Genomic DNA, 24,008 nt, shown 5'->3' with positions numbered 1-24,008 from the left:
TAAGTGCGGTGAGCCGGGGCTTGGTGCGGCGAGCCGGGGCTTGGTGCGGCTGGGGGGTCGGGGGGGGGGGGGGGGAGAGCTGACAGACAACGGGATATTTGTTATTTATTTATTTAATTATACCTATTCCGTCGTCTGTTGATTTGCCCCTGCTCCCACCCCGCCCCATCCCACTGTATTTACCAAGTTGATCAGCGCTGTTTAAACATACATTATTATATACTAACTACAATATTCAAGGTTTAATATTTTGATTATTATCTTTGTTTCTATTCTTATTCCTGTTTTTGGGGGATTGAACTTTCAAACTGAGCGCTATGGTTTATGGTTGTTTGGTTCTTTTCTTTATGGTATGGTAAAACATACAAGCTTGTATTCCATCAAACATATGCTGAGTGATTTCCCTGATCCCTGCACTGCTGTTATTTCGTGTTTATTTCCCAGCACTAAAGTGCAGTGCAGTCACCTATTACTTATCAGCAACTTGAAACCAAGAGAAAAGCAAGCCAGTTAGAAATGTAAACCATCTTTTGTGGTTATTTCCTTGCAGATAACCGGCTCCAGCTCCCAGAGTCTTCGGGGAGTTCCTATTCAGTGCTCCTCCTTAAGAAGCTCCCACGCCTTTCGCTGATCATAAAGAGCAGTTAGGAATTACTGAATGGTTGAAAAAAAAAGCAGGAGCTGGAGGAAAAGAGCCTGTGAGGCATTTTGAAGAGAAAGGAGAGCGAAACGCAGTGATCTGTGGAGATCCAACCACACCATGGAGGAGTAAATCGCTTCAGGACACCTACAGTTGCCAATTGGGGATGTTTTATTTGGTCATTTCAGTTTTGAGAGTGCTGTATGTCCACTGTTAATTTTGCTGAAGGCCAGTGAAAGTGCGGTTGTAATTTATGGAAGAAATTCAAACTCAAGAAAGTATACCTTCAAACTTCTACTCTAACCAGCCTTTATTTCTCCCACCCTTTTTTGATTGTCTCTTCAAATCCACAGAAAACGGACATTCACAGGCTCGACACATAATACCTCTGTGATCGCGGTCCATTCTTTGCACCCATGCCCTCACAAAATGTTACTACGTTATTAAATGAAGTATATCTCGATAACACGCAGGTCATTACTCAACTGACTAAGCTAAATTCCATGATAGTCGGTTTTACCCAATTTTGACATGCCGTCAAGGCCCAATTTATTTACTTTTTAACAAGTATGCTAATAATGCAGTTCCTCGTTATGGGATCTTTGTTACATAAATGAACATTCACTATCTCCATTGAGATGCAGGACTGATTTAAAACGAAAAATCCCCCCCCCCCCCCCATTAAAATAAAATAATTGCTATTTGAAGTCTGATTTTTTTTTATTCTTGTAATACATGTTTTCTTTATAAATATCATAAACTCATTAGAAGAATAACAAAATAATAAACTTTTGCAACACTAGTTGGGCTGGCATATTTTAGGTGTGTATGGTTGTACACACCCATACAGACATACAATAATGCAACACACCCACAGGTGCATTTAGACACAGCTAGATGTGTGTTAGATGTTTGAATGGCTCCATTGATGTTTGAGTTGCTATGTACAAGGATGAGCAGATGGTAGTGTGGCTGCATAGAATTGTGGGTTTATTACTAGGACCTAATAGTTATCATCAAACTGACAGATGGCTGGTATGGCATAGCCTTGGAGAAATTTCATGTTCTTAAGGGGTATCCGAGACCCATACTAACATATTTAGGAAAATAATGAATTTCTACTGAACATTTTCTGAAGAGAAAATGGAAACAAGACCTCGGGGAGCTGAAAGATGGGGATCGAAGCATTGTAGAGACTTAAGGAAATTGGAATTAAAGTAGCCTTCCTACAAATACAATTGAACCTCAAGCACAGAGTGTATTATACTAGAACACTAATGGAGAAAATTAGGAGAGCTGACACCAACTAAAGCCTTCCGGGATTTGGCTTAGTGAGTAATTTGGGTCTGACCTGAAATCCAGATATACTGGGTTGTGATGATGAGTGGTTTGCTGAGGTTACAGAGCTCCATTGCCCTAAAATTAGAAGTTATGTATTTTTTGATGGGGGGAGGGGGCGCCAGTGGGACACCAGATATCAACTCCAACTTTGTTATTTGGGCATATCCATAGCCTGCCGCAATATAGCGCAACTATGGGGATCGCTCACACTGGCACAAAAAGAGCAACGGGCGACAACATAGACTGGTGAATGTGAGCAGAAAGGTTTGTGTATGAGGGGCATGGCTGTCCGCACAAATTTGAAGAGGTACTTGGCCCTTGGAACAGATACTGTGTACAAATGTGAAACTCTCTATGAACAATTGTGATTGTAGGTAACCTGCTGTGGTAATTGAAGTATCACCGATATGGCTTAAGTGCCAGTATAAAATAACAATCACTTGCGAAAATGATGTTTATTGTAGCTGCTGATGGATCCAGGGAACTGTCCACCTGTGTACTGGGTTAAATAAGTAAAAACAAAAGTGATCTAGAACTACACTGGTACATAGAAAAGAAGATCCTGCAAATAGACCACCAAATAATTTACCGGCACAAAGGCATACCATGCAGAACAGAATACCCTGCATATACACAAGGACAAGCATTCGCATGTACAACTTCACACCGTACCCAGCACAGCATATTTCTTTACTGAGACCATGGTGGCAGCACCAGACGCTGCGTAGCTTGAAATAAAACCTACAATGAATGAAATGAGAATAAATTATGGTATATACCCTTAATCTTCAATGCAAGGTGACCTGGCTTGAAAATATTTTTAATCAGCAACACATGCATGTAAATGAGTTCACAAATAAGGGGTTGTCACTATATAGTATTGTATATACACTGGGGGAAGGTGTGAAAGTTATAAAATGGTGCACCTCTTTGGAGGGGGTAAATCATTGATGACAATGTAGAATAGTTATTCTTTACTAGATGGTACTAATTTAGTTATAAGGATGTTTGGGTTAATAGCTGTGAATTCAGATACTGCCAAAAGACAAAAGAGCGATTTTCCCAAAATTAAATGTTTTGCATTAGCTAATTTGCTATTACCTAATTGGTAATTGTAAATTAGCTAAGGCAAAGCCATGGGTGCCCGGGGGCCCAAGACCTTCCTGAAGCACCCCAAATAAAGAAAGTGTGCCACATGTAAAGTACACACATGCCGTAGGGGAATATGTGTGCTACATGGCACTTTGAAAAGTGCAGTTTTTTTGTATTTTTCAAAGTATGCACATGGTTACCATAAACTTGAAGGTGATGGTAATAGCGTTTCCTACATGCACAGTTCACATTTAAGAAACCCTTCTTACATGTGCATTAGGGATTTGCAAATTTCTATTCCCTTTTTGCATTCGCCATTTAGGTGATCACAATTACCTAAACTGTGAATACAAGCCTTTCTTAGATAATGAAAGGCCATTTTGCATTCGCCTTTGGCCATTTTGCGATTCGCACTGTTTGCGAACGCAAAATAGTTTCATACATTTGGCCCTATATTCATTATAAGATTGGGAAAGCACAAAGTTAAAGGGAGCAGTATTGTACACACCATTATTCATGACCCAAAACAGCATGTATCACCCAGGGTTTGCTAATTATGAAAGGAGATTCAGACTAAACTCGAAAGTGAACGAAAGTGACAGAAGCCTTACTATTCTATCGTACTGCTCCTCAACGCCCCCCACTCCACCCCCCAGCCCAAAGGTCCCACTTTGAAAACTGTTGAGAACACAAGCCTGGGCTTAACATCAATTGCTACAACCTTGCAGCCAAACTGCTAAATTGTTAGAGTTAGAGGGTCCTTGTGAGACAGCACCTTCTGTTATGCAGAGGTTGTCCACTTCTCATCTCTGCAGATGTCGTTCCCCGGTTAGGGCAATGACTTTGTGGCCTCACTGCTTCAGTCATCCTATTCCTCCCCCAGCAAAAGCCTATTGCTCAGAGAAGAGAAACCTAGCTGTGAAAAAGTCACTGGATATTTTACGCAGCACATGTTTTAACATGATGTTCAGGAGCTGTATCTGTTATGCGGTTTATGCAAAATCCATGGGTTCGGCCAATAAGCAGGGTAATTTCGAACAGCTGTTTGTTGCAGGTATAAAATGGAAGCACCCACATTAGAACTTGACTTCTTTTGTACGTATATAGCCAGAACAGTGACGAAATACTATAACAGGAAGGATCTTATTATTTTTCTTAACTGCTATAGTACTGTGCAAATATCACAAACATACATCCTTGGCTATCTCGTCAATCATTTGTTGGTTACATCCTTGCCTTTGACCATGGTGAGAGCTCTGCTGCCTTGTGGCTCAGTTCACACTAAAGAACTGCCACATACATTCCACATACATAGAGGAAAATTGTCTAGTTCAAGATGGCCACCCTGTTTTGGATTGGGTTTTAAGACATCCATATGTCATAGATTATGCTGAGCATAGATCTGCATTTGAGGATGTCCTTGGGAACCTCTGTTTTCCTACCTATTAATTTTTGTTGTTTGTATAGACATTTTTGTATCCTTGAGGTAATGTCAAGTCGCGAAGCAAAAATATTATTCAGGGTGCAACAAATCAGAAAGGCTCGTAGCCCTTAGATTGCACACGCAGATTCACAGCCATCGCGTTCCTGCCCTAGTAGATCACACCCAGCACCTTCTGACACGGGATGAGGACATTGCGGCAGAATTTGCCAAGTTCTATGTCCAGCTATACAATGCAGAGTCTCTACTCCGCACACATGCTCCGCATATTTGGACAGACCCCTCTAATCAAATTGCCAGAGCCCACCGCAGCGCCCCTGGAGGCAGACATTACGACACAGGAGGTTCTCAAGGTAATAGGGAGGTTCAAGCTAGATAAGACTCACGGCCAGGAAGTGTTTACAGCTGCATTTCACAAAAGATTTGCGGTGCAGTTGTCCCCCGTACTGGCCCGGCTTTACAATTGCTTTAGCTCCAGGGGCGCCCTCACAGAGACTATGAAATCAGCCATTATAACGTTCCTGACGAAACCGGGGAAGGAACCTCAGCACTGCACCTCCTACCACCCCATAAATTGGTTAAACATAGATGCAAAAATATTCACCAGGATTCTCGCCAATAGACTGGGACGCTATATGCCCAGGTTGGTAGGCCCTGACCAATCGGGCTTTATCCCCTGGCGTACATGTAGGGATAACACAAAGCTCCTATTCCACTTAATCGACAAAACTAACCTTTCTCAGAGCCTCACACTGTTCCTATCACTCAATGCTAAAAATGCGTTCGACCGGGTGCACTGGTCCTTTCTGCGGTTGGTACTAGAGGCTGTTGGCCTGGGTACCCGCTTTCGTCAATGGATTTGAGCTAGCTATGCACATCTGGTGGCGCTCTTACGTGTCAATGGCTCGCTGTCTCCCCCTTCCATGTCTCTAGGAGAACACACCAGGGGTGCCCTCCTCTCCCCACTCCTGTTTGCGCTGTATATAGATCCCCTCGCAGAGCTCATTAAGGGACATCCCCTCATTGAAGGGGTTTGGATGGGTGCCCAATTCCATAAGATAGCGTTGTATGGGGACGATGTGCTGCTGGCTTTTACAAAGCCTCACCAGTCGTTGCCCCCCTTGTTTGGGGGAACGTGCACTATTTCGGAGGGCATCAGGTTTTAAGGTGAATGCCACCAAATTTCAGGCCCTTAATCTCACAGTTCCACAGGATGAGCAGGCTTACCTGGCAAAGACATTCCCCTTCTCATGGGCTATGGAGGGAATTTCTTATTTGGGCGTTCAACTGCTCTCCACTATTGAAAAATCTGTCACACAATTATGCTGTTCTGCTGGCTATGGTGCGATCTCTAATTCAGTCCTGGCATGGGGTCCCCCTCTCCTGGTCAGGGCAAATAGCCGCTGTCAAAAAATCCATCTTGCCAAGATCTTATTTCTCATAAATGTGATGCCGCTACAACCGTCCCCTTCCGTGTTAAAGAAACTTCAGACCTCCATAGAAATTTTCATTTGGGGTGGTAGGCTAGCTAGAATGGCCAAGGAATGTGCATATCTCCAGTTAGCTTTTGGAGGATCGGGCATACCACACTTACTATGCTACCACCAGGCAGCTCATCTGTGATTTCTAGCGGAATGGCAACATGTATATACAAAGAAATAGTGGTGCTTCCTCGATGAGGCAGTGGCGAGGATCGATATATGGAATATTCTGTGGCTTCCGCGACTAAACCCCCCACCCACGAGGAATGTATATTTCCATGGTAGTCAGGCCCACGGTTGGAATCTGGGACAAACTTTGTGCTCCTAAACATCTTTCCACTCCTATCTCGCCTCTTACCCCATTTATAGGGAATGCAGATTTTCAACCGGGATGCATGGAGCAACAGACTCCCAACGGCAAGAGGCAAATTGCAAACCAATAGAAGACCTTTTCGACGCATGCAGTTTGTTAGAATTTCCAAGGGTTCAACAGGACTTCGTGCTCCCGGACTCTGAACGCTGGCAGTATGTCCCCATTCATCATTGGGTGACCCACCCGTCGATACGACCTCGCGCATGTAGACCGCTTACCCCATTTGACCGCTGACTTTTGTCAAGGCGGGATAACCTAAGCCCGTTGTCAGACATTTATGCCTTTTTGAATACCTCTGATGGACCCTGGACATCGCCATCTAGAACGTGGTGGAAGATGGAATGTGAACGCCGATTTACAGATAGGGAATGGACCCCACATTTTGCATCGAGCCCAAATTTCGGCCTGTAGCGCCTTGGGTAGGGAAACTCTTATCAAGATCTTTCATTATTGCAACTATACACCCTCCTGTTTAGTTAAGTGGAAGAGGGGGAGTGACGAGAGATGCTGGTGTCACTAAGATCATTCCGGCACACTATCCCACTTTTTATGGCATTGCCCCAAGCTGCATCGTTATTGGTCGGAGGTACTCACAGATATCGACCCCATGTTCAACACCGAATTGCCCTGCTTCCCTAGCTACATCCTACTGGAATTGCCCAATGCCTTAACATACCCGTTACGTTTCCCCAGGGGAGGGGCCATAACTCTGGCATTGTGCACTGCGAAGCAAGTCTTGCTGTCACAATGGGGAACAGACACTATTTCCATGCACAATGATTGGACACACAAACTCTGGGACTTGCTTGGTGTGGAGAAATTGACAGAGATTGTAAACCATACCTTACCTAAGTTTGAGAAAATGTGGAGCACTTGTTTGAAATATTTGTCTGCCACTTACGTCAGGCACGCCGACCCATACTTAATACTATTGCATGGGAGGACAGGATTCGATATTTGCATTATTGTGTGTGAGCATGGTATGTTTTGTTTTAATTATTTTATCGGATGTTTACTGTTGTTAAAGCCCTATACCCCTTTACCCTTTTCTTCCTTCTCCTCTTCGCAGGCCGTTCGATGTAGGCGAATGATTTTGTATCCTTATCCAAAAATATAAATCGATACAATCCTAAAATGTGTTTATCGCCAATTACCAAACTGTATCAAATGATTGTCAGACTTTTATTTTCATCCTTTCTTCCATACCTTAAGAAAGTGCCTCTAGTGGCGTAATCACCTACCACATCTACCACAATGCTCTTTGGAATTATCGCTGACAATACATTTCAGTTTTTGTGTCAAGCACTTGTAATAGAAAGGGAAGAAAATAAGTGAACACTTCTGCTTTACCTACCGCAAATTCAGAGGTAATTTTAGGTTCAATAATAACAAAGTGAAATTTGGAGTTTTGTGCACTTCTTTCTGTTTTAGTCTCCAAACTCCACCTTTAGCAAAACGAACGGTATGACAATTCTGGAAAATTATCGTGAAGCTGATAAAGGGTTTTTAAGAAGATAGATCAACCAGTTGTCTAAATTAATATTAAAAGCATGTACAAGCTGTTTTCTTAAGTTCCTAGTAAAAAGAGCACTAGCTTCATAGGGAAGACAATTGAACACCTTAACGTGTTTCTAATAGTTACTGCTGCTGCAGAGGTTCCAAGAACACGTTTTTACAAATCTGGCACTACTACTGCTGAACGCCTTCTCACTAAGCGCTTGAAATCTCCAAGTTTACTAGACTGGCAGGAAGACTTCTACCAGTGTGGCTGCACCAAAGGCATGGCCCTCTGGTGAGAGGAACATAAGGGACTTCGCAAAACCCCAATCTCTATGGAATGGGATTTGTTATTAGAGAGCTGTAAAGCACAAGACTTGGACCCTGGGCGGGCATTGAGATCCCAATGAGCAGATTTCCATCAGTTTAGTAATAACCCTGACATTTTAAAAGCTTGGGTGTGGCTCTCGTTATCACCAGAGTTTGCTAGGTTCTTAAATACGTTACTCAACACCCATATAAATGCTCACGCCTCTCCCCATTCTCCCCCCCTCTTCTTATATTGTTGACCCTCAAGTGATACACAGCGGTTATAGGATTTGGGTGGGTATCCGGGTGGGGTTTGAAAGGCGCATAATTAATCTTTTGTCTATGATCACTTGGTACATGATCTAACTTACCTTCAACTACAGATAATAGTACTTAATATGTGAATGTGTTAAGTGATTATATGTACTATGTGGGCCATCATTCTTCTGTAATATCGTCTGTTATTAGGTAAAATGCTACAAAATTTGTGATAAAAAACCTTCTTGAAGCAGAATATTCAATGGTGTTTCACTATGAACAAAGTGTACAGCTGCTTTTTATGATGCTGTAGTGTTGTGCTTTTTCAGGTCATAGGCTATGAAAACATATGTATGCAACACTAAATGTTGCGGACATAGTCTGAGTGTCACAATATCTAACATGGCCGTTGTGGGTACCCTTGGAGGGAAGATGGAAAAGTGATTACAAAGCAGGTTGCTGTTAGCACATACACAATATAACGCAGAACGAAGTTCACAAGCTGCTGGCCAAGGTGTGCCTGTTCTTGGTAGAGGATGGAGGTGACGTGTGTAGCAGGTTAGCGGTCCTGCTGCCAGAGAGGACCACTGGATGTATATGCATGTCATCCTCTGGCCATGCATGGCCAGAGGGGTATTAATAAATGGGAGTCTACCACTCGAGGGGTAGCTCCAAGACGAGCATGCTTGAGTGTTGGTGTCCATCATTTGGTGCTGCAGTCTACACGGGCCTGTGGTACATGACTCTGTAGTATCCTGGGTTGTGATGATTTATGCTGTGCCAGTGGAACCCTGCCTGAGTGATGCAAGATGGAATGTTGGGAGTGGGAACTCACAGTTGGAGAAGGGCTGAGCGCCTGGCTGGGTGCTCCTAGTGGGGCTTTAGACTGCTTTGTACTGGTTTATATCTACTGAAGTACTATGCTGTAACCAACCTTAATAAATCTTCATGTAACACTTCAATCAGCGTGGACTTAGTTACTACATTATTATGGCGACGATTTTAAGAAAGAACCTGCGATTTCTACCTCAAAAGGAAAAGTAGATGTGTCTGGGAACCTCAAGCTATCTTCACTGCTGTCTACCAACTGTCAAGTTAGCCCCACCAGTGACCTCTGCACCGGTCGCCCTCATCAGCCTTCAAGTTGGTTCCCGTGCTGTGCTCTCAGTGAGGGTAAGCAAGACAGTCCACAACCTCTTTCTGTCTTCAGCGATGATTTTTATGAGGGTAAGAAGCCACTCCTCATCAACGTGCTGAATCTACAAAACAGGGTGAGCCTACCTACAATTTTGCTATGCCTGCAAGTGTCTGCCTTTTCTGCTGTGAGTCTGGCATCATCACATTTACAAACTGCCTGGTGAAAGAGTGTCTCCAATTGCTGTACTTTCATCAAGGTAAGCCTGACGCTCTCCAAGCCTCCTTCATCTTTGTTCTGTGCCCTGGGAGGTGTCAGTGCTGTGTGTTGCGCTTTCAGACTGGGAGAGTTTCCTTTATTGGTCTTCCTGCTTTGATACCTCAAACCACTGCCAATGACTCAACCTTCAATTTTATTTCCCGTCTGTCGGGGAGTCTCCCAAGCTACGACCCACTCAGGCACAGCAGAGCTGCTCGTGAGTTTGACAGAACGTATTCCCTGCGCTGGTTTGGCATCCACTGTCACCATGATTAAGGAGTCTACAGCTGTGTTTCTACATTTTGCCCCAGAGGTGACACATGGCTACTGAGCTTTGGATGGTGAATTTTACTTTTAAGCTGCCCTGTCAAGCTTTCATGACAGCAGACCGTGATGATTTTGTCATGTGCATTTTATTTTATCCATGTTTACCCGTATTTTAATTTTATTTGGGTGAAAGTCGAGCCACTGAAGCCAGCGTCAGTTCAACTGCCTCTCCACATTCAAACATGTTACGTGTGTCTTTCGCTGTGTGCGCACTCACCTGCTGTCTTTATCGAAGCTCCTGTGACGTGCTGCCTTCCCTGCACTATCAGCCGATGCTTTGTGGTGTTAAGAAGAGCCGTGAACCACCCGGCTCTGCGTCACTGTACGTGTCACCATTTTGATCTTCCTTCTCCGGCATGCATCCTCAATCCTGGCTGGAAATTGTCGTTCGACGTGGAATGGAAGTCCTTTGTGAACAGCAGCACGATTTAAATTTTAGTTCTCTGTGAACAGCAAGCATTGTTCAAATTAAGGTACTGTGTTTTGTTTACAGTTCTTTTTCATCACGTTGGAGCCTTCCTTTCAACCTGCGATTTTCACATAGAGTGCAGCGATACTAAGAACCACTGTCAGAAATTTTCGTGCTGGTTACAGTTTGTTTCCTTCAATGTTTGCCACTCGAGTACATTCTTGTATTGGTTCGTCATTAGACTGTGACATTTCGACATGAATGGGGTTATATTGCCATCTTCTGGGCCGGTTTGGAATTTGTTATTTTCTCCATTTTAGTGTTAATACTTCACTTCTAGTTTCTTGCTCACTTTTGTGCATTTCTATATGGGGAAATCTGTATTGTATTTTACTCAGTACATGGTGAATGTTAATTTTTGTGTTGTATAGTCAACACTTTTCGTTGCCAAGAGTGAGTCCCGCATCTCTGTTTTATGTTTATTGACCTCTCCGTGAGGTGTCTTTGTTGGGTTTCTCCAGCGGACTTTCACACAGTGCACAACATTATCGTTTTATTTACTCTACACAGAGTAACTTCACAAAGTGTACAATATTTTTTTTAACTCTAAAAAGGGTATACTCACTCAGTGCACAATGTTATGGTTTACGTTTTACCCTACATAGGGTGTCTCAAGGTTCTTACCTTCAGAGTGCACAATATCTTGGTTTCAGGTGACCTCCTTATGAGGTTTGTGTTTTTTTTTGCTGCACAATGTCTTTACCTCTTCATGAGGTAATTCATGTGAGTTGTATTGTTTTTTTTTGTGTGCATTGCATTTTAGTGTCTATTGAGTTACAGTGCACACCTACATTTCAATGCTCACATGTTGCGAAGTTTTTCCCGCATTTATTATGCACATACTCTCTTGACCTCCCCGCGAGGTGTGTTTTTCCTCTCCGTGAGGTGTATTTGGGATCTTCCTCAATTCCATGTGCATTTCAGTGACCTCTACTCGAGGTGTGTTGCGTAGACGTGTGTCCTGCGCCTTTTAAGTACCCCATCTTGATCTCTCTGGAGTGATAGATATTTGTTTGCGAATTTGGTTTTGTTCAAGGTACTTACATTTTTATGCAGTGCACTAGTTTCCCATGTCCCCATGGGGTCTGTTTCCTGGGTGTTGTCCTTTCTGTACTGTGCACAATATTTACCCATGTATACATTATTTTACCCTAGTGGGTGTATGGTTTTAAATACCATAATACATGGGGTGTTTTACTCTGGGCGTTCTTCTTTATGATATTAGTTCCGTTTTCTTACACTGTAGCCCAGTTGTATTTTCATCTTGTTATATATTCTTAAAATTCAGATGGGGAAGTTTGAGTATTTCCACTCTTTTTCTTCTCTGTCGTCTTCATTTCTCCTAATGTGAGTTGTCTTTTTGCTTACTTACCTGGCCAGTGGGTCTGCGAAGGACTGCCTTTGATGGTTTCTCTTTGTATTCTTTGTCCTTTCGTTTTGTTTTCTTCTTTGGAAAGGATGATGTGTGTTTATGTGTGTTTTCTACTATTTCATTTATTTCTTGCTGTTATTAATTTCTATTTTTTCTCCTTTTAACATTTTATTGTTCCTACATGGGTTCTTCTTTTTGTTTCTTTTGGAACAATAGAGGATATGTACTATGATTCTTTCCGCTCCTCTTGCGTTCGTGTTCTGGTCACACCTTCACGTGTGTTCTACTTTATCTTCTTTCTGCTCCACTTGCGTTCTTGTTCTTGTCACAACTTCACTTGTATTCTATTTTTCCTCTGGGTTTTCATTTTTCCTAGTTCCTCTAATCTGCGTCCATTTCTTCTCCTTTTAACATGGTATTGTTTCTTATATGGACGTTCCTTTTTGTTTATTTTTGGAACAAGGGAGGATATGTAGTATCCTGGGTTGGGATGATTTATGCTGTGCCAGTGGAACCCTGCCTGAGTGATGCAAGATGGAATGTTGGGAGTGGGAACTCACAGTTGGAGAAGGGCTGAGCGCCTGGCTGGGTGCTGCTAGTGGGGCTTTAGACTGCTTTGTACTGGTTTATATCTACTGAAGTACTATGCTGTAACCAACCTTAATAAATCTTCATGTAACACTTCAATCAGCGTGGACTTGGTTACTACAGACTCAAAGGAAGACCCGACACACACAGCACCACATTGGTGACAAGGGTGGGGCGTGTCCCGCGCGTCAACGATACCACGGAGCACAACATATATGCAGTCTACACAGGCCTGTGGTACATGACTCAGAGGAAGACCCGACACACACAGCACCACATTGGTGACAAGAGTGGGGCGTGTCCCGCGCACCAACGAGACCACGGAGCACAACATATAGCACCCGTGAGGAACAGAACACACGCCTCACCTGCTAACCGCATCACCGCCGCAGGCGTTCCTCGTGCCCTGCAGACCAGAGTCACCACGGGAACAAGGAGCATTGCACCGGTTGCCGCTATTCCTGCCCGCTCGGCTGAGCGAACAGACCGCATTAAGTAGTGAGCTGGGACAATCCCTGCGCACCACACAATGACATGGGTGCCCCAAACGGCTCTCTGCCCGAGGAGAAGCCCCCATTTGACCCAGAGAGGCACAGAACAATCCAGGCTGCTGCTCCAGACCTAATATGCCCCCCAAAAAGACAAAAGGGGCGGAAGGAAGGAAAAAAAATACAATAAAACAAGACAACAGAAGAAAGAAAAGGACTCCAGAGCAAACCGGGAGAAGAAATAAAATTACAATAGAGGAAAACAAAGAAAGGAAAGCAAATCAGACACAGACACTCAGTGAAGCCCCAAGATTGAGCCCGCATGTCAGAAGAAGCCCGAGCTCCGCCATAACAAGCCCCAGTACAACATGCCCTCACACAGGTGCTACCATCATTCAGGGAGCTAACTATCCCAGCGACCGCCTCCCTACAATGGAAGATTTGGATGAAGTGACTTGAAAATTACTTTATCGCTATGAGAGAGACCGATGTATTCAGGAGGTAATTGCTTCTCCACTATGCTGGAGAAGAAATATACACGTTATTCAAACACCTGCCAAACACTGGCCCTGCCACAGACTATGATGCAGCAGTGAGGGCACTCAATGCCCACTTCGACCTACAGCTAAACCCGGACTTCAAGAGATTCAAACTACACCAAGCCCGGCAACGTGAAGGGGGAGTCCATTGGCGCCTTCTATGATAGGTTATGCAAACTAGCCAAAACCTGCACAGTATAATTCCAGCCCAAAGAAGTCCGGGCACAGGTCATCCAAGGATGCAGATACAAAACACTGAGAGGCCTAATTCTGCACCAACCCAACATCAGCCTTGAAGGCATTCGGATCCTGGCGCATACACGCGACCTGTCCACTGCATAAGCTAATGAAATGGACCAGGCCTTCACACGAGCCCCAGAGACACCAGTAAACATCAAAATAGAGCACACATACGCTGTCCAGACATCGAGAACAGGAGTGATACAGCAAGAGGACGGAAATTTCCGACAACCAAGTCGAAATGTGGGTACTAAAGCAGAGAAGAACATTCCATCAACGGGTGCCCAGTACAAGACCCACTCCTGTGGAATCCCCAACCTTTTTGCATCAGTCTGCAGGAAAAAAAGATCTGAGGCAAAGGAGTCCGACAACAGATCACTAACGATGACGGTGCGCCAACTGTCCATCACGAACCTAGCGCACTAAGACGACTCCAGGAGGGCAGGGAAGCCAACCCGCTGTCTCAAAGACTCCTCTCCAGAAGAAGAGGAAGAGACCTTTCTCATTTCCTTTACTCAGAATCTGAACTGTCGCAGGAGACCGCAGCCGACAGGGGAACATCCTTTACAACACGGATGTTACCCCGCACTACAGTTACGACGCGTCTTTTACAACGCAAGTCGTAACCACGACTTGCGCTGGAGGACGCTCAAGGACAAGGAATAGTAGATTTACTATTCCAACACCTTCCCTACTGTACGTAGGCTGGTGTTGGAATAGTAAATTCAACTATTCTAAGTCCAGCACCCCTTCAGCGCAAGTCGTGGTAACGACTTGCGTTGTAAAAAACGCAATGTAACGGTACGCGTGGTAATACCACGCGTTGTACCGTCATACATCCCAGCCGACATGGTTTGTCCAAGCTGCTGGATCGGAAGTAAAAAACATTATCGACACCGGAGCATCAGTCAACTTAATGGGAATCCAACAGTACAATCACCTTCGGCCCAAGTCTCAACTGATGCCATCTCGCACCAAGATCTTTGCTCTCAGGAGCCACTTCCGCAACACCTCAGAGGGCGGAAGTCCGTAATCATACAATCCAATGATCAAGAAGTCATAACAACGATTCACGTCATTGACCAGGAGGCTGACACGCTGATTGGCAGCCACACAGCAGAAGACCTTGCCCTGGTCTCCTTCGCCAAGTGTACGGTCACACCAAATTGACGATCTGCTGGACCAGTTTCCTGACCTATTCAAAAGGTTGAGCTGCCTCAAGTGCTCCCTGATAAGACTTCATATCGATACCCCAGTGGCACCATGGGCATTCAGACACCGCCACTTCCTGTTTTCCCTCCAGCCGCTGGGAGAGAAAGAACTCGAGAAGCTAGAATAACAAGGCATAATAGAAAATGTGTCAGGGCCAACCCGTGGGTCTTCCTAATGGTGATCGTAGAAAAACCCAAACAACCTGGGAAACTCCATCTGTGTATCGACATGCGACTCCCCTTCCATGACATCAAGCGGAAACGGCATATCACATCCACCATGGATGATATCATAGTGGATGTCAATGGCTTCCGGTAGATGTCAAACCTGGTCCTCAATGCCGGATCCCATTAGCTGCCAGTAGCGGAAGAAAGCCAATATATTACCACATTCAGCATTCACCTGGGGCTGCGCCGATACAAACTCCTGAATTTTGGAATCTCGTCAGCTGCTGAGGTCTTTTAAAACATACATGAAACCCTGTCAGGACTACCTGGTATCCTGAATGTCCGCGATGACATACTGATCCACTCCTCCACGGCAGCGGAATACCCCAAACACCTGAAGGACACTCTTAAATGCCTTAGTGAACACGGAATGACATTGCATCGTGACAAATGTTGCTTCTTTCAGCCTTCCATTGAATTCTTCGGGTACGACTCCAACCAAGATAGAATCCATGGAGACCCCCGCAAGTCACTGGCAATCAAGCGAGCGCCCAAATCCAGCACACCCTTGGAAGTGAGGAGCTTCCTCTGGATGGCCACGTATTGTGGGAGGTTTATCCCAGACCTTGTGACTCTGGCTGAACCACTCAGGGCCCTCACAAAAAGCAACACAAAATCGACCAGGAGTCACCGTGAGGAGGAAGCTTTTCAAAAGATCAAAGGCGCCCTCTTCGACAACACCTCGCTTGTATACTTCAACCCTGAAAAACACACCAAACTATTGGTAGATGCCAGCCCAGTAGGGATAGGAACCGTACTTGCTCAAGAACTAGGGCAATGGGCATCACTAGCATTCGCGATTAAAGCGCTGATGCCAACTGAGGCATGGTATGCACAAATTGATCGGGAAGCCCTGGTGAAAAAGTGGGCTTGAAGGCACTTTTACCTGTATCTGAGCGGCCAGCCCTTTAAGGTTATCACTGACTACCAGCCTCTAGTTCCACTCATCAGAGGGTCAGCTCCTCACCTGCCTCTGTGGATTGAGAGATGGACTATTGAATTGCCACACTATCAGATGGAGGTAGTCTACAGATGAGGATCAAAAAACCATGCTGACTTTCTGTCACACCACCCCATGCCCATCGAAAAGCAAGACAGACCGACGTTGTGGAAGACTACATCCCGATGCTCTTGAATGCTGCTTGCTCCTGAGCCTTAAGACTGGAGGACATCAAAGAGGTGGCCTATTTGGACCCCTTCAAGGTAATTTATTTTCACAAATAGCTTTTTAAAAGTAATTTAAAGAAAATTATAAGGACAATTCAATGGTCCTCTAATGGAATCAATCCTAAATAGAACTTTCTACTGATTAGATAAAGAGTACTCACTATTATACAACAAAAAAAACAAACATGAAAAAACAAACACTAGGCGGGTGTATAGAAAAATAATGAATTTATCGTTCAATTAAAAAGGTAATCAATTTGAAATACAAATATATATAAACATATAAACCGGCCTACAGGTACATTGATCATAAACAAATATATGACTCTGTAGGTCCAGGTGACACCTTTCCTAATTCTCAATTTGATGGATAAAGAAGGTCAAGACGCTGGTCGACGTTTCGGTCTCCTAAGGATTAATCTGTGAGACCATCTTCAGGACTGTTGACATTTATATTTGTAATAACCTAATGAAATCTGAAACAAATATATTTACAATTACAATTATATCAATAATTAAAGACATCTTTTTATCTATAACACCCCTGTGAAAACAGTAATACATACATCAACTACTAAAAAAAGACAACAGATCAGAACATATACATTATACAAACTTAGACAAAGAGCAAAATGATGTTGCCTCCTCTCTCATAATGGGACACCATCTTTTCATTGTTTCAAACAAAAGACTTCAATAGAGCATTATTGTAACGAAATTATGTAGTTCTAAAGTTATTATCACAAGTCATATATTTATGCTGTCATACTGCATTGATCTGAATTTATTCAGTAAAGACATGATTTTGTATTAAACCAACCATGATTAAGTGCACAATTTTTGTAAGAATGAGCTATATAAATCATATACGTTCCAATAATTCAATGATCAGGTAATGACATCCATAATTACTTATTGTAAACAAAGCTGTTTACCTAGGATATAAGGGTCATGAAAGCATTAACGTAATAGATGAAGTACCCCATCTTATTGACATACCTCTATCACTAGTTGAGAATACTTCAAACAGGCACACAACTAATAAATGAATCTCGTTACGGCAATATGCTATCCTGCGGATGCTGTAACAACAGGAAGTGAATCTAAAATTACAACCTATTTATGATGCAGTAAATATTTATCATAATAAAGGTGTATACACATACCTATAGGTTAACTTCAGAAAGCGCAAGTTTAAGGATGTTTAAATCACGAGGGGCGTAAACACAGGACTGAGTTGCTTGCCTTTTGGGAGTCTAGTTGCCTAAAGAAGTTTATAAAGGACCTCGTTAGAGAATTAAGCTGTAATTAAATGATTTCTCATAGCGCAAAAAATTGCGATTAATTTAATTACCTTAATTTACATAGGGCCGTTGTACCCACATAGACGATGTAAGTAGATGATAAAGTACAATCTGAAACAATACAAGAAGCATTCTTATGGACAGAAGTACATTGAGCAGGAATCTCTTATTAATTAAATGCATAACGAAAAAATGGTAGTACCTTCAGAATAACTGTGGCTGCAGTGTATATCAACAAATGCGGCGTTGGTTTTGTTAAAAACAGCCGGACACGTCTGTGTCTTAATTTGCAAAAGGATGCTCAATGTCCTAAAACGATATATCAGACGTTATTTAACAACCTGCAATCCAATAAGCAAGCTGATGTAAGAGGAGAATTATATCGTAACCTAACCATTTACCTTGTCTGATTTCTAGATCTTAAAATCAGCTTGAATGTTGATCCACAGATTAGTTGTGATCTAAAGATAGATTAAAGGAGCATTTAGTATTATTATTTTAAGTATTATTGTTTAAGTCCAAAATAGCGGGTACCGTGTAAAATACGGTGAGAGCTTAGCCATAAGCCAAGAGTGTGCTTTACCTCCTATTCACCGTGACAGAGTAAATGCCGCATCATCCAAGGCTCAGGTAGTTATGAAACAACCGAGAATGAGAGCCGGCCTAAATTTAAAGCTCCGTTTGGAGCGCGAGATAGGACTAATGTGGATAAGTGGGCTCCATCTTAAAGTGGTGCCTTTTCCTGTATTTTGAACCTAAACAGTGTAAGAATGCCAGATTATCTATACAGGCTATATCGACAGATAGCACTTGGTAGTTATCGATATTGAGATTTAAACATAACAAACATTTATTTTTAATAATATGTATGGACGCCTGATCAATGTAGTTGAAGTAGTTTTTAGGCGAAATAATTGATAACAAAACCTAAATATCTCAGATGACGCTATTGTTGAAGCGTCCCTCATTTTAGATAGGCACCATCTTAGAGTGGTGTCGTATCCTGTATGCGTCTAAGATGAACAAAGGTATTCGATGAAAGCCGATTGTCTAAACAAGGCTATCCAAACGGATTGCACTTAATGACTGATCATCATGGGAGATGAACATCACTTATATTTAATGTGCTTGTGTGTGTAATAGCTAGTATAATGTATGTCTCAAAAGGGGACCGTAGTAAAGGCAGGGGGCACTTGTGTCACTGTTAATGCAGCATCCGCTATGGCATACGGCCTCATCGATTGACAAATGTTCCAATGATACAAAAATGTTATTGATAAATGAATTTTATAACACAACATAATGTTCAAAACTAGACCTAGTAATCAAAAAGATTTTTTAAATATTAGTTTATGCCAAATAGACAAAAATCATTTTGCTTATATACACACCACTTCCTCCATCACGCCAACGATTGGGCGCCTGAGGACAAAGCAAGGCTGACGAAGATGTGGAAGATATGAGACACATTCAGCACCACCCAGGATGGAATCCTTTTGTGAGGATCTCACATCGTAATCCCGAAGGCACTAAGACACCATGTCACGCAATTGGCAGACGCAGGACACCAAGGCAGCACCAAGATTAAATTAAGAATGCAGGAAAAAGTGTGGTTCCCTGGGCTAGAAGAAATGGCTGAAGACCTCGTGCAATGGTGTCCAGCATGCCAGATAATGAGAGCGCCTGAAAGTCCGGCATCATTGATCACTAAAGAACCGCGTACCGATCCCTGGTCCAAACTGAGCATCGACTTTGGAAGTTTCTCTGACGGAAATACCACTCTTGTCCTAGTGTATGCTTACTCCAAGTATCCCCGGCTTTGTCCACGTTGCTCCTGTTCTGGAGAAGGTATTTGAAGTCTTCGGTCTCCCGGCAAAGTTTAGGAGTGACAACGGGCCCCTGTTCTACAGAGCGGAGTTCGGCGATTTTCTCGAACAGCAAGGAATCCGGCACCATCGTATCACCCCACAGTGGCCGCAAGCTAACAGCGACGTAGAAAGGTTTATGCACAAGCTAAACGAAGTGCTTAGCTTTACCACAGTCGAGCAGGCTGATCCCGAATGACACCTACAATTATTCCTCCGAGAATATCAGACCACTCCCCACTGCACGACACAACAAACTCCTTGGGCCCTGATGTTCAACGGTCCATGGCGGGACTTCATCCCCACATGCCCAGAGTGGGCGCTGCCACCTCATGGTGAACAGAGAACATAAGCATGCAGCGAGCGGCACAACACTCAAGCCAGTCTACGCCGCCGATCACTTTGACCCGACGATTCAGTCATCATCAAAGACCACAAAGCTGGGTAAAAATTCAGGACACCCTGTGAGCCTGGGAACTGGTTGGTCATTGCCAGTGATGGTGCCATGATGACAGCCAGGAAAGGACTAGAATCATTTCATGGTTCAAGGAAGTTACACCATCACCACTCTCCTGAAGTTCGTTCAACAGTGAAGACGACGTCGGCTGGCCGAAATATGAGGATGGCAGCACTGGTGAGAACGGTCCTGCAGGTCAAAACCCAGGGAGCCCCAAGGAAGGCCAACAAAGCACTCCACTGAGTGTGCTCCCTGCCAGTGATCTGCCTATTCACAGCCAGTCCCATTGATACAGCCTTAGGCCGAATCCTCAACCAAGCGGCAGCTCAAAGACTTTGTATTTTGAGCGGAAGGAACTTTAATTTTCAAAACCAAGTTGGGGAGGGATGTAGCAGGTCAGTGGTCCTGCTGCCAGAGAGGACCACCGGATGCATATTCACATCATCCTCTGGCCAGGCGTGGCCAGGGGGGTATTAATAAATGAGAGGAGACCACTCGAAGGCTAACTCCGAGACGAGCATGTATGAGTATTGGTGTCCGTCATTTGCTGCTGCAGTCTACACAGGCCTGTAGTACATGGCTCAAAGGAAGGCCCGGCACACACAGCACCACACCACGGAAGCCCTCAGGGTGGACATAGAAATAGCTGTGTTTGATGCCAGAGCATCAATACAATAACAGTCCTATGCTGCAATCTGAGAGCGAGGCTCTGACCTAACAGGTCTTGTTACCACTCCCTATACTCCCAAAGCCTTTGAGGCATACACACATGCACTACCTTCTCTCCACGGGTCCCATATACACAGGACTGGGTATCGTCTAGGCAGCATAGATGGTTGAGCACCTAATGTCTTTCAACTCCGCCCCTACCCTCTGAATTTGCTGTAAGCAAGAGCTTAACCACACAGGCACCATATACTTTAGGAACAGAACCAAGAGTTGCGACTGCAGTCTACCGAAAAGAGAAATAGGTTATCTATTGCAAAAAGAACTGGCACACTTAAGTATTTCATTCCAATTCGAGGGAAACCAATAGTGAGTTGATCGGTCCCCAACTATGCTTTTACCTGAATTCATTATTCGCACTAACAGAACTATTTATTAAGTAACACTCTACCGCGATAAGGTGTCCTTTTTTTGCTTTTTGCTGATCATGTCTGTAGCATCCCCATTTAGTCTCCAGATTTATCCTTTATTTGATGACTGCTTTGACATTTCAAGATGAGCTCACATGAATATTTATTTTTATATGTGTATGGATGTGTTTGTCTATATATTAAACATGGGTCATTAACATATGGCTCAATTTGTAGTTGTCATTTGTAAATGTGTAAATAAGTGGTGCATTTTAATTGCCATACAGTAAGATGGATTACTTTTAATAGCAAAAGCATTATAAATGTATATTCTTCTCCTCTTCTGAATACTAAATGTACGTTGGTGATATATAAAAAACTGTTGAATCCTTTGTATTGTGCTTGGTTCTTCACATAATATATGCAAATACACTTTCTTTGCTTCCTATTATATTTTTAGATGGTAGGAAACATAATAGGTATCATTAGTGTGCTGGCGCACAGTGTAACCTAGCATAAGACACATTGGTAAGGGTTGTCTTTTAAGACTAATGTACTTGCATTTGTAAAAAGAGAAGGATGAGGTAGGCTTCATTTGGAGTATAAGGTTAATGTACACAAAAGAGTTGCTGATCATGAAGATTGCAAACTACAGGAACGGTTCTGCAACAGACAATGAATGTACACAGCATGTGAAGAAGAGCAGTGTTGAAGGAAAAAGTGTTCTGTGAGTGGGTCACAAGTCGAGTGAGAACGTAGTGAAAACATTCGCTTCTAAATGTGATACTAACCAGTAGTCATTTGAAGTTGTAGTTATCTTTGTCTTCTGAATATAACAATTTTGATGATGACACAAGCAATCTGAAAGAGAGACTTTAGTGATAGATTCCTTACCTTAGATTTACCCCAGGCGTCAGACTGGATCTGGAAATTTTTCGTCAGCAGTACACCTGCGCGTCGGAAGATGGCGTCGTGCTGCTCTGCTTTCGTCGTAGGCGTCATGATCGCTGGGATGACGTAGCAGCATCTACTTAGATGCCGCCCTCGTGCGCTGAGGTCAGTTCTTCCTTTTTCTGTGCCAACAAGTGAAGATTCGGAGAGAGCGATACCCCCAGTCAATTTTTGACAGAGTTTTTTGGGACTTTTGTCTTTGATTTTTTTTGTCTAGCGACTCCTAGTGCTGTAGGGATGCCCGGTTTATAATTTTGCAAAGTTTGTCCACGCATGCCCCGACTGCTGGGTCATGTCTCCGAAAACTTTGCGGGAGCTGTCCCGAAAGTTGTTTGAGGCAAAGGAGTCGGCTCCTCACCGTTCAAGATCCCAGTCCCGTGGGAGGTCAGGGGACCGTGTTTGCGGAGCCGCCACCATCGTTCGACGAAGTCTTCACACTCAGGGTCAGGTAAGACGAAGCACAAGAAGTCGAAGAAGTGCCATCGCTCTTCGCCTTCCCCTAGCCTGTTGCGCGACATGGCTGAGGGTGTGGGTGGTGCCACTCCACGGCTTCGGAGGAGCCTAAACAGTTGCCGATGGCCTACCCGCCTTTCCCAGGTCCGTCTGCAACTCCGGCCCGCTGCAGTCCTTCCGGTCTGCCATGGCTCGCTTATTCAGGCCCGCGGGTTCGACTGGGGGTCCTCGCCTCTCTTACTTGATGGCTCCGGCCCCGGCGTTTGAAGGCTCCGGCCTCGGTGCAGCGAGCCCCCCTATGAATCCATGCATGGATACCAGCCGATGTCGGTTGACCTCGTATGACTTCCACCTACGTCTACCGCACCGTCGCCGGCCGTCCCCCCAGCTGATGTCATCCCCAGATTCCACCCTGGCATTGAGACGGTGTCGGACCGGTGTCGATCGACGCAGAGTGGGAATTTCTATCCCTTTCTCCATCCTCCTCCTTCTTTCCTGCCTGCCCAGCAAGTTACGGAGGACGGGGAGGACTGGGTGGGTTCTGATGACCCTCTCGCAGCCCAATGCAAGTTAGACCCGACTGGGAAGAGGATTTGGAGGACGCAGGTGGACGGAGGAGGGTGGTACTTATTCAGTGGTGGTGCTCGGGGCAGCCGAGGCTCTCCACTTCGAGCTCCCTACTGTGGCCGTCAGGACTAACCTCCTGACAGAAGTGCTTTGGTCGATGGCTTCCTCTGTGGAGCCGCTGCTGCTCTTTAATGATAAACTTTCTGACGTTCTTTTTGGCACTTGGTCCATGCCCAACACAGGGGCTCCTGTGGATAGGAACGTGGCCCAACGTCATTGCCCGGCCTGGATGACCCCATTTTCCTCTTAGGGTATCCCTAAGAGCTTGATTGTCCCAGCCTCTGCTCCGCGAGCGCATTGTCTTCCGCACCTCTGGACAAGGAAACCAAGAAACTGGAGCAGTTTGGGAAGAAGACTTTCCCTTCCCCCAGTTCAGGGTTGCCGTCTGTGAACACTGCATGCCTCTTGGGCTGTTATTCCCACTCAGTGTGGGATACGGTGGTGCAGGAGCTGCCACAGTGTCCGGAGGAGGCCTGGACAGTGCTCTCCCAAGCTATTGCTGAAGGGAGGGATGCACCCACGTTCACGATTTGTTGTGGCCTTGACACCACAGACTCGCTGGGCAGAGTGATTTCCATGACAGTGGCGCTAGGCCGTCATGCCTGGCAGCAACATTCTCAGCGCAGCCTCAGATGTGGGACCCGTCGAGGTGGGTCACAGGACTAGCTGGCGGGTCAGTCCACCACCACCCCTGCCACCACTGCCTCCAAACCTTCCTTGTCCGGTGTGTCATGGCCATCAATCGCCAGTGGGCGGCAGGATTCGCCATCACCTCCCTCACTGGCGCACCATCACTTCGGAAAGGTGGGTTTTACAGATAG

General features: G+C 44.5%; 1 protein-coding gene across 2 annotated transcripts in view; it reads left to right on the top strand.

The window, feature by feature from the left end:
• The window catches only part of CDK5RAP1 (CDK5RAP1 mitochondrial tRNA methylthiotransferase), a 236,214-nt gene extending 234,867 nt beyond the window's left edge, over positions 1-1,347 (top strand). For both annotated transcript variants that reach the window (XM_078652079.1, XM_078652080.1), the window contains one exon: positions 551-1,347. In XM_078652079.1, coding sequence (XP_078508205.1) covers positions 551-631 — 81 coding nt within the window. In that variant the 3' untranslated portion in view covers positions 632-1,347. The remainder of the gene's footprint in view (positions 1-550) is intronic.
• Positions 1,348-24,008: the final 22,661 nt, after the last annotated feature.

Source organism: Lissotriton helveticus, chromosome 7 (assembly GCF_964261635.1).
Source record: "Lissotriton helveticus chromosome 7, aLisHel1.1, whole genome shotgun sequence".
Lineage (NCBI taxonomy): Eukaryota > Metazoa > Chordata > Amphibia > Caudata > Salamandridae > Lissotriton > Lissotriton helveticus.
Note: the sequence above shows the minus strand (reverse complement) of the source record. Positions and strands in the feature narration are given on the sequence as shown.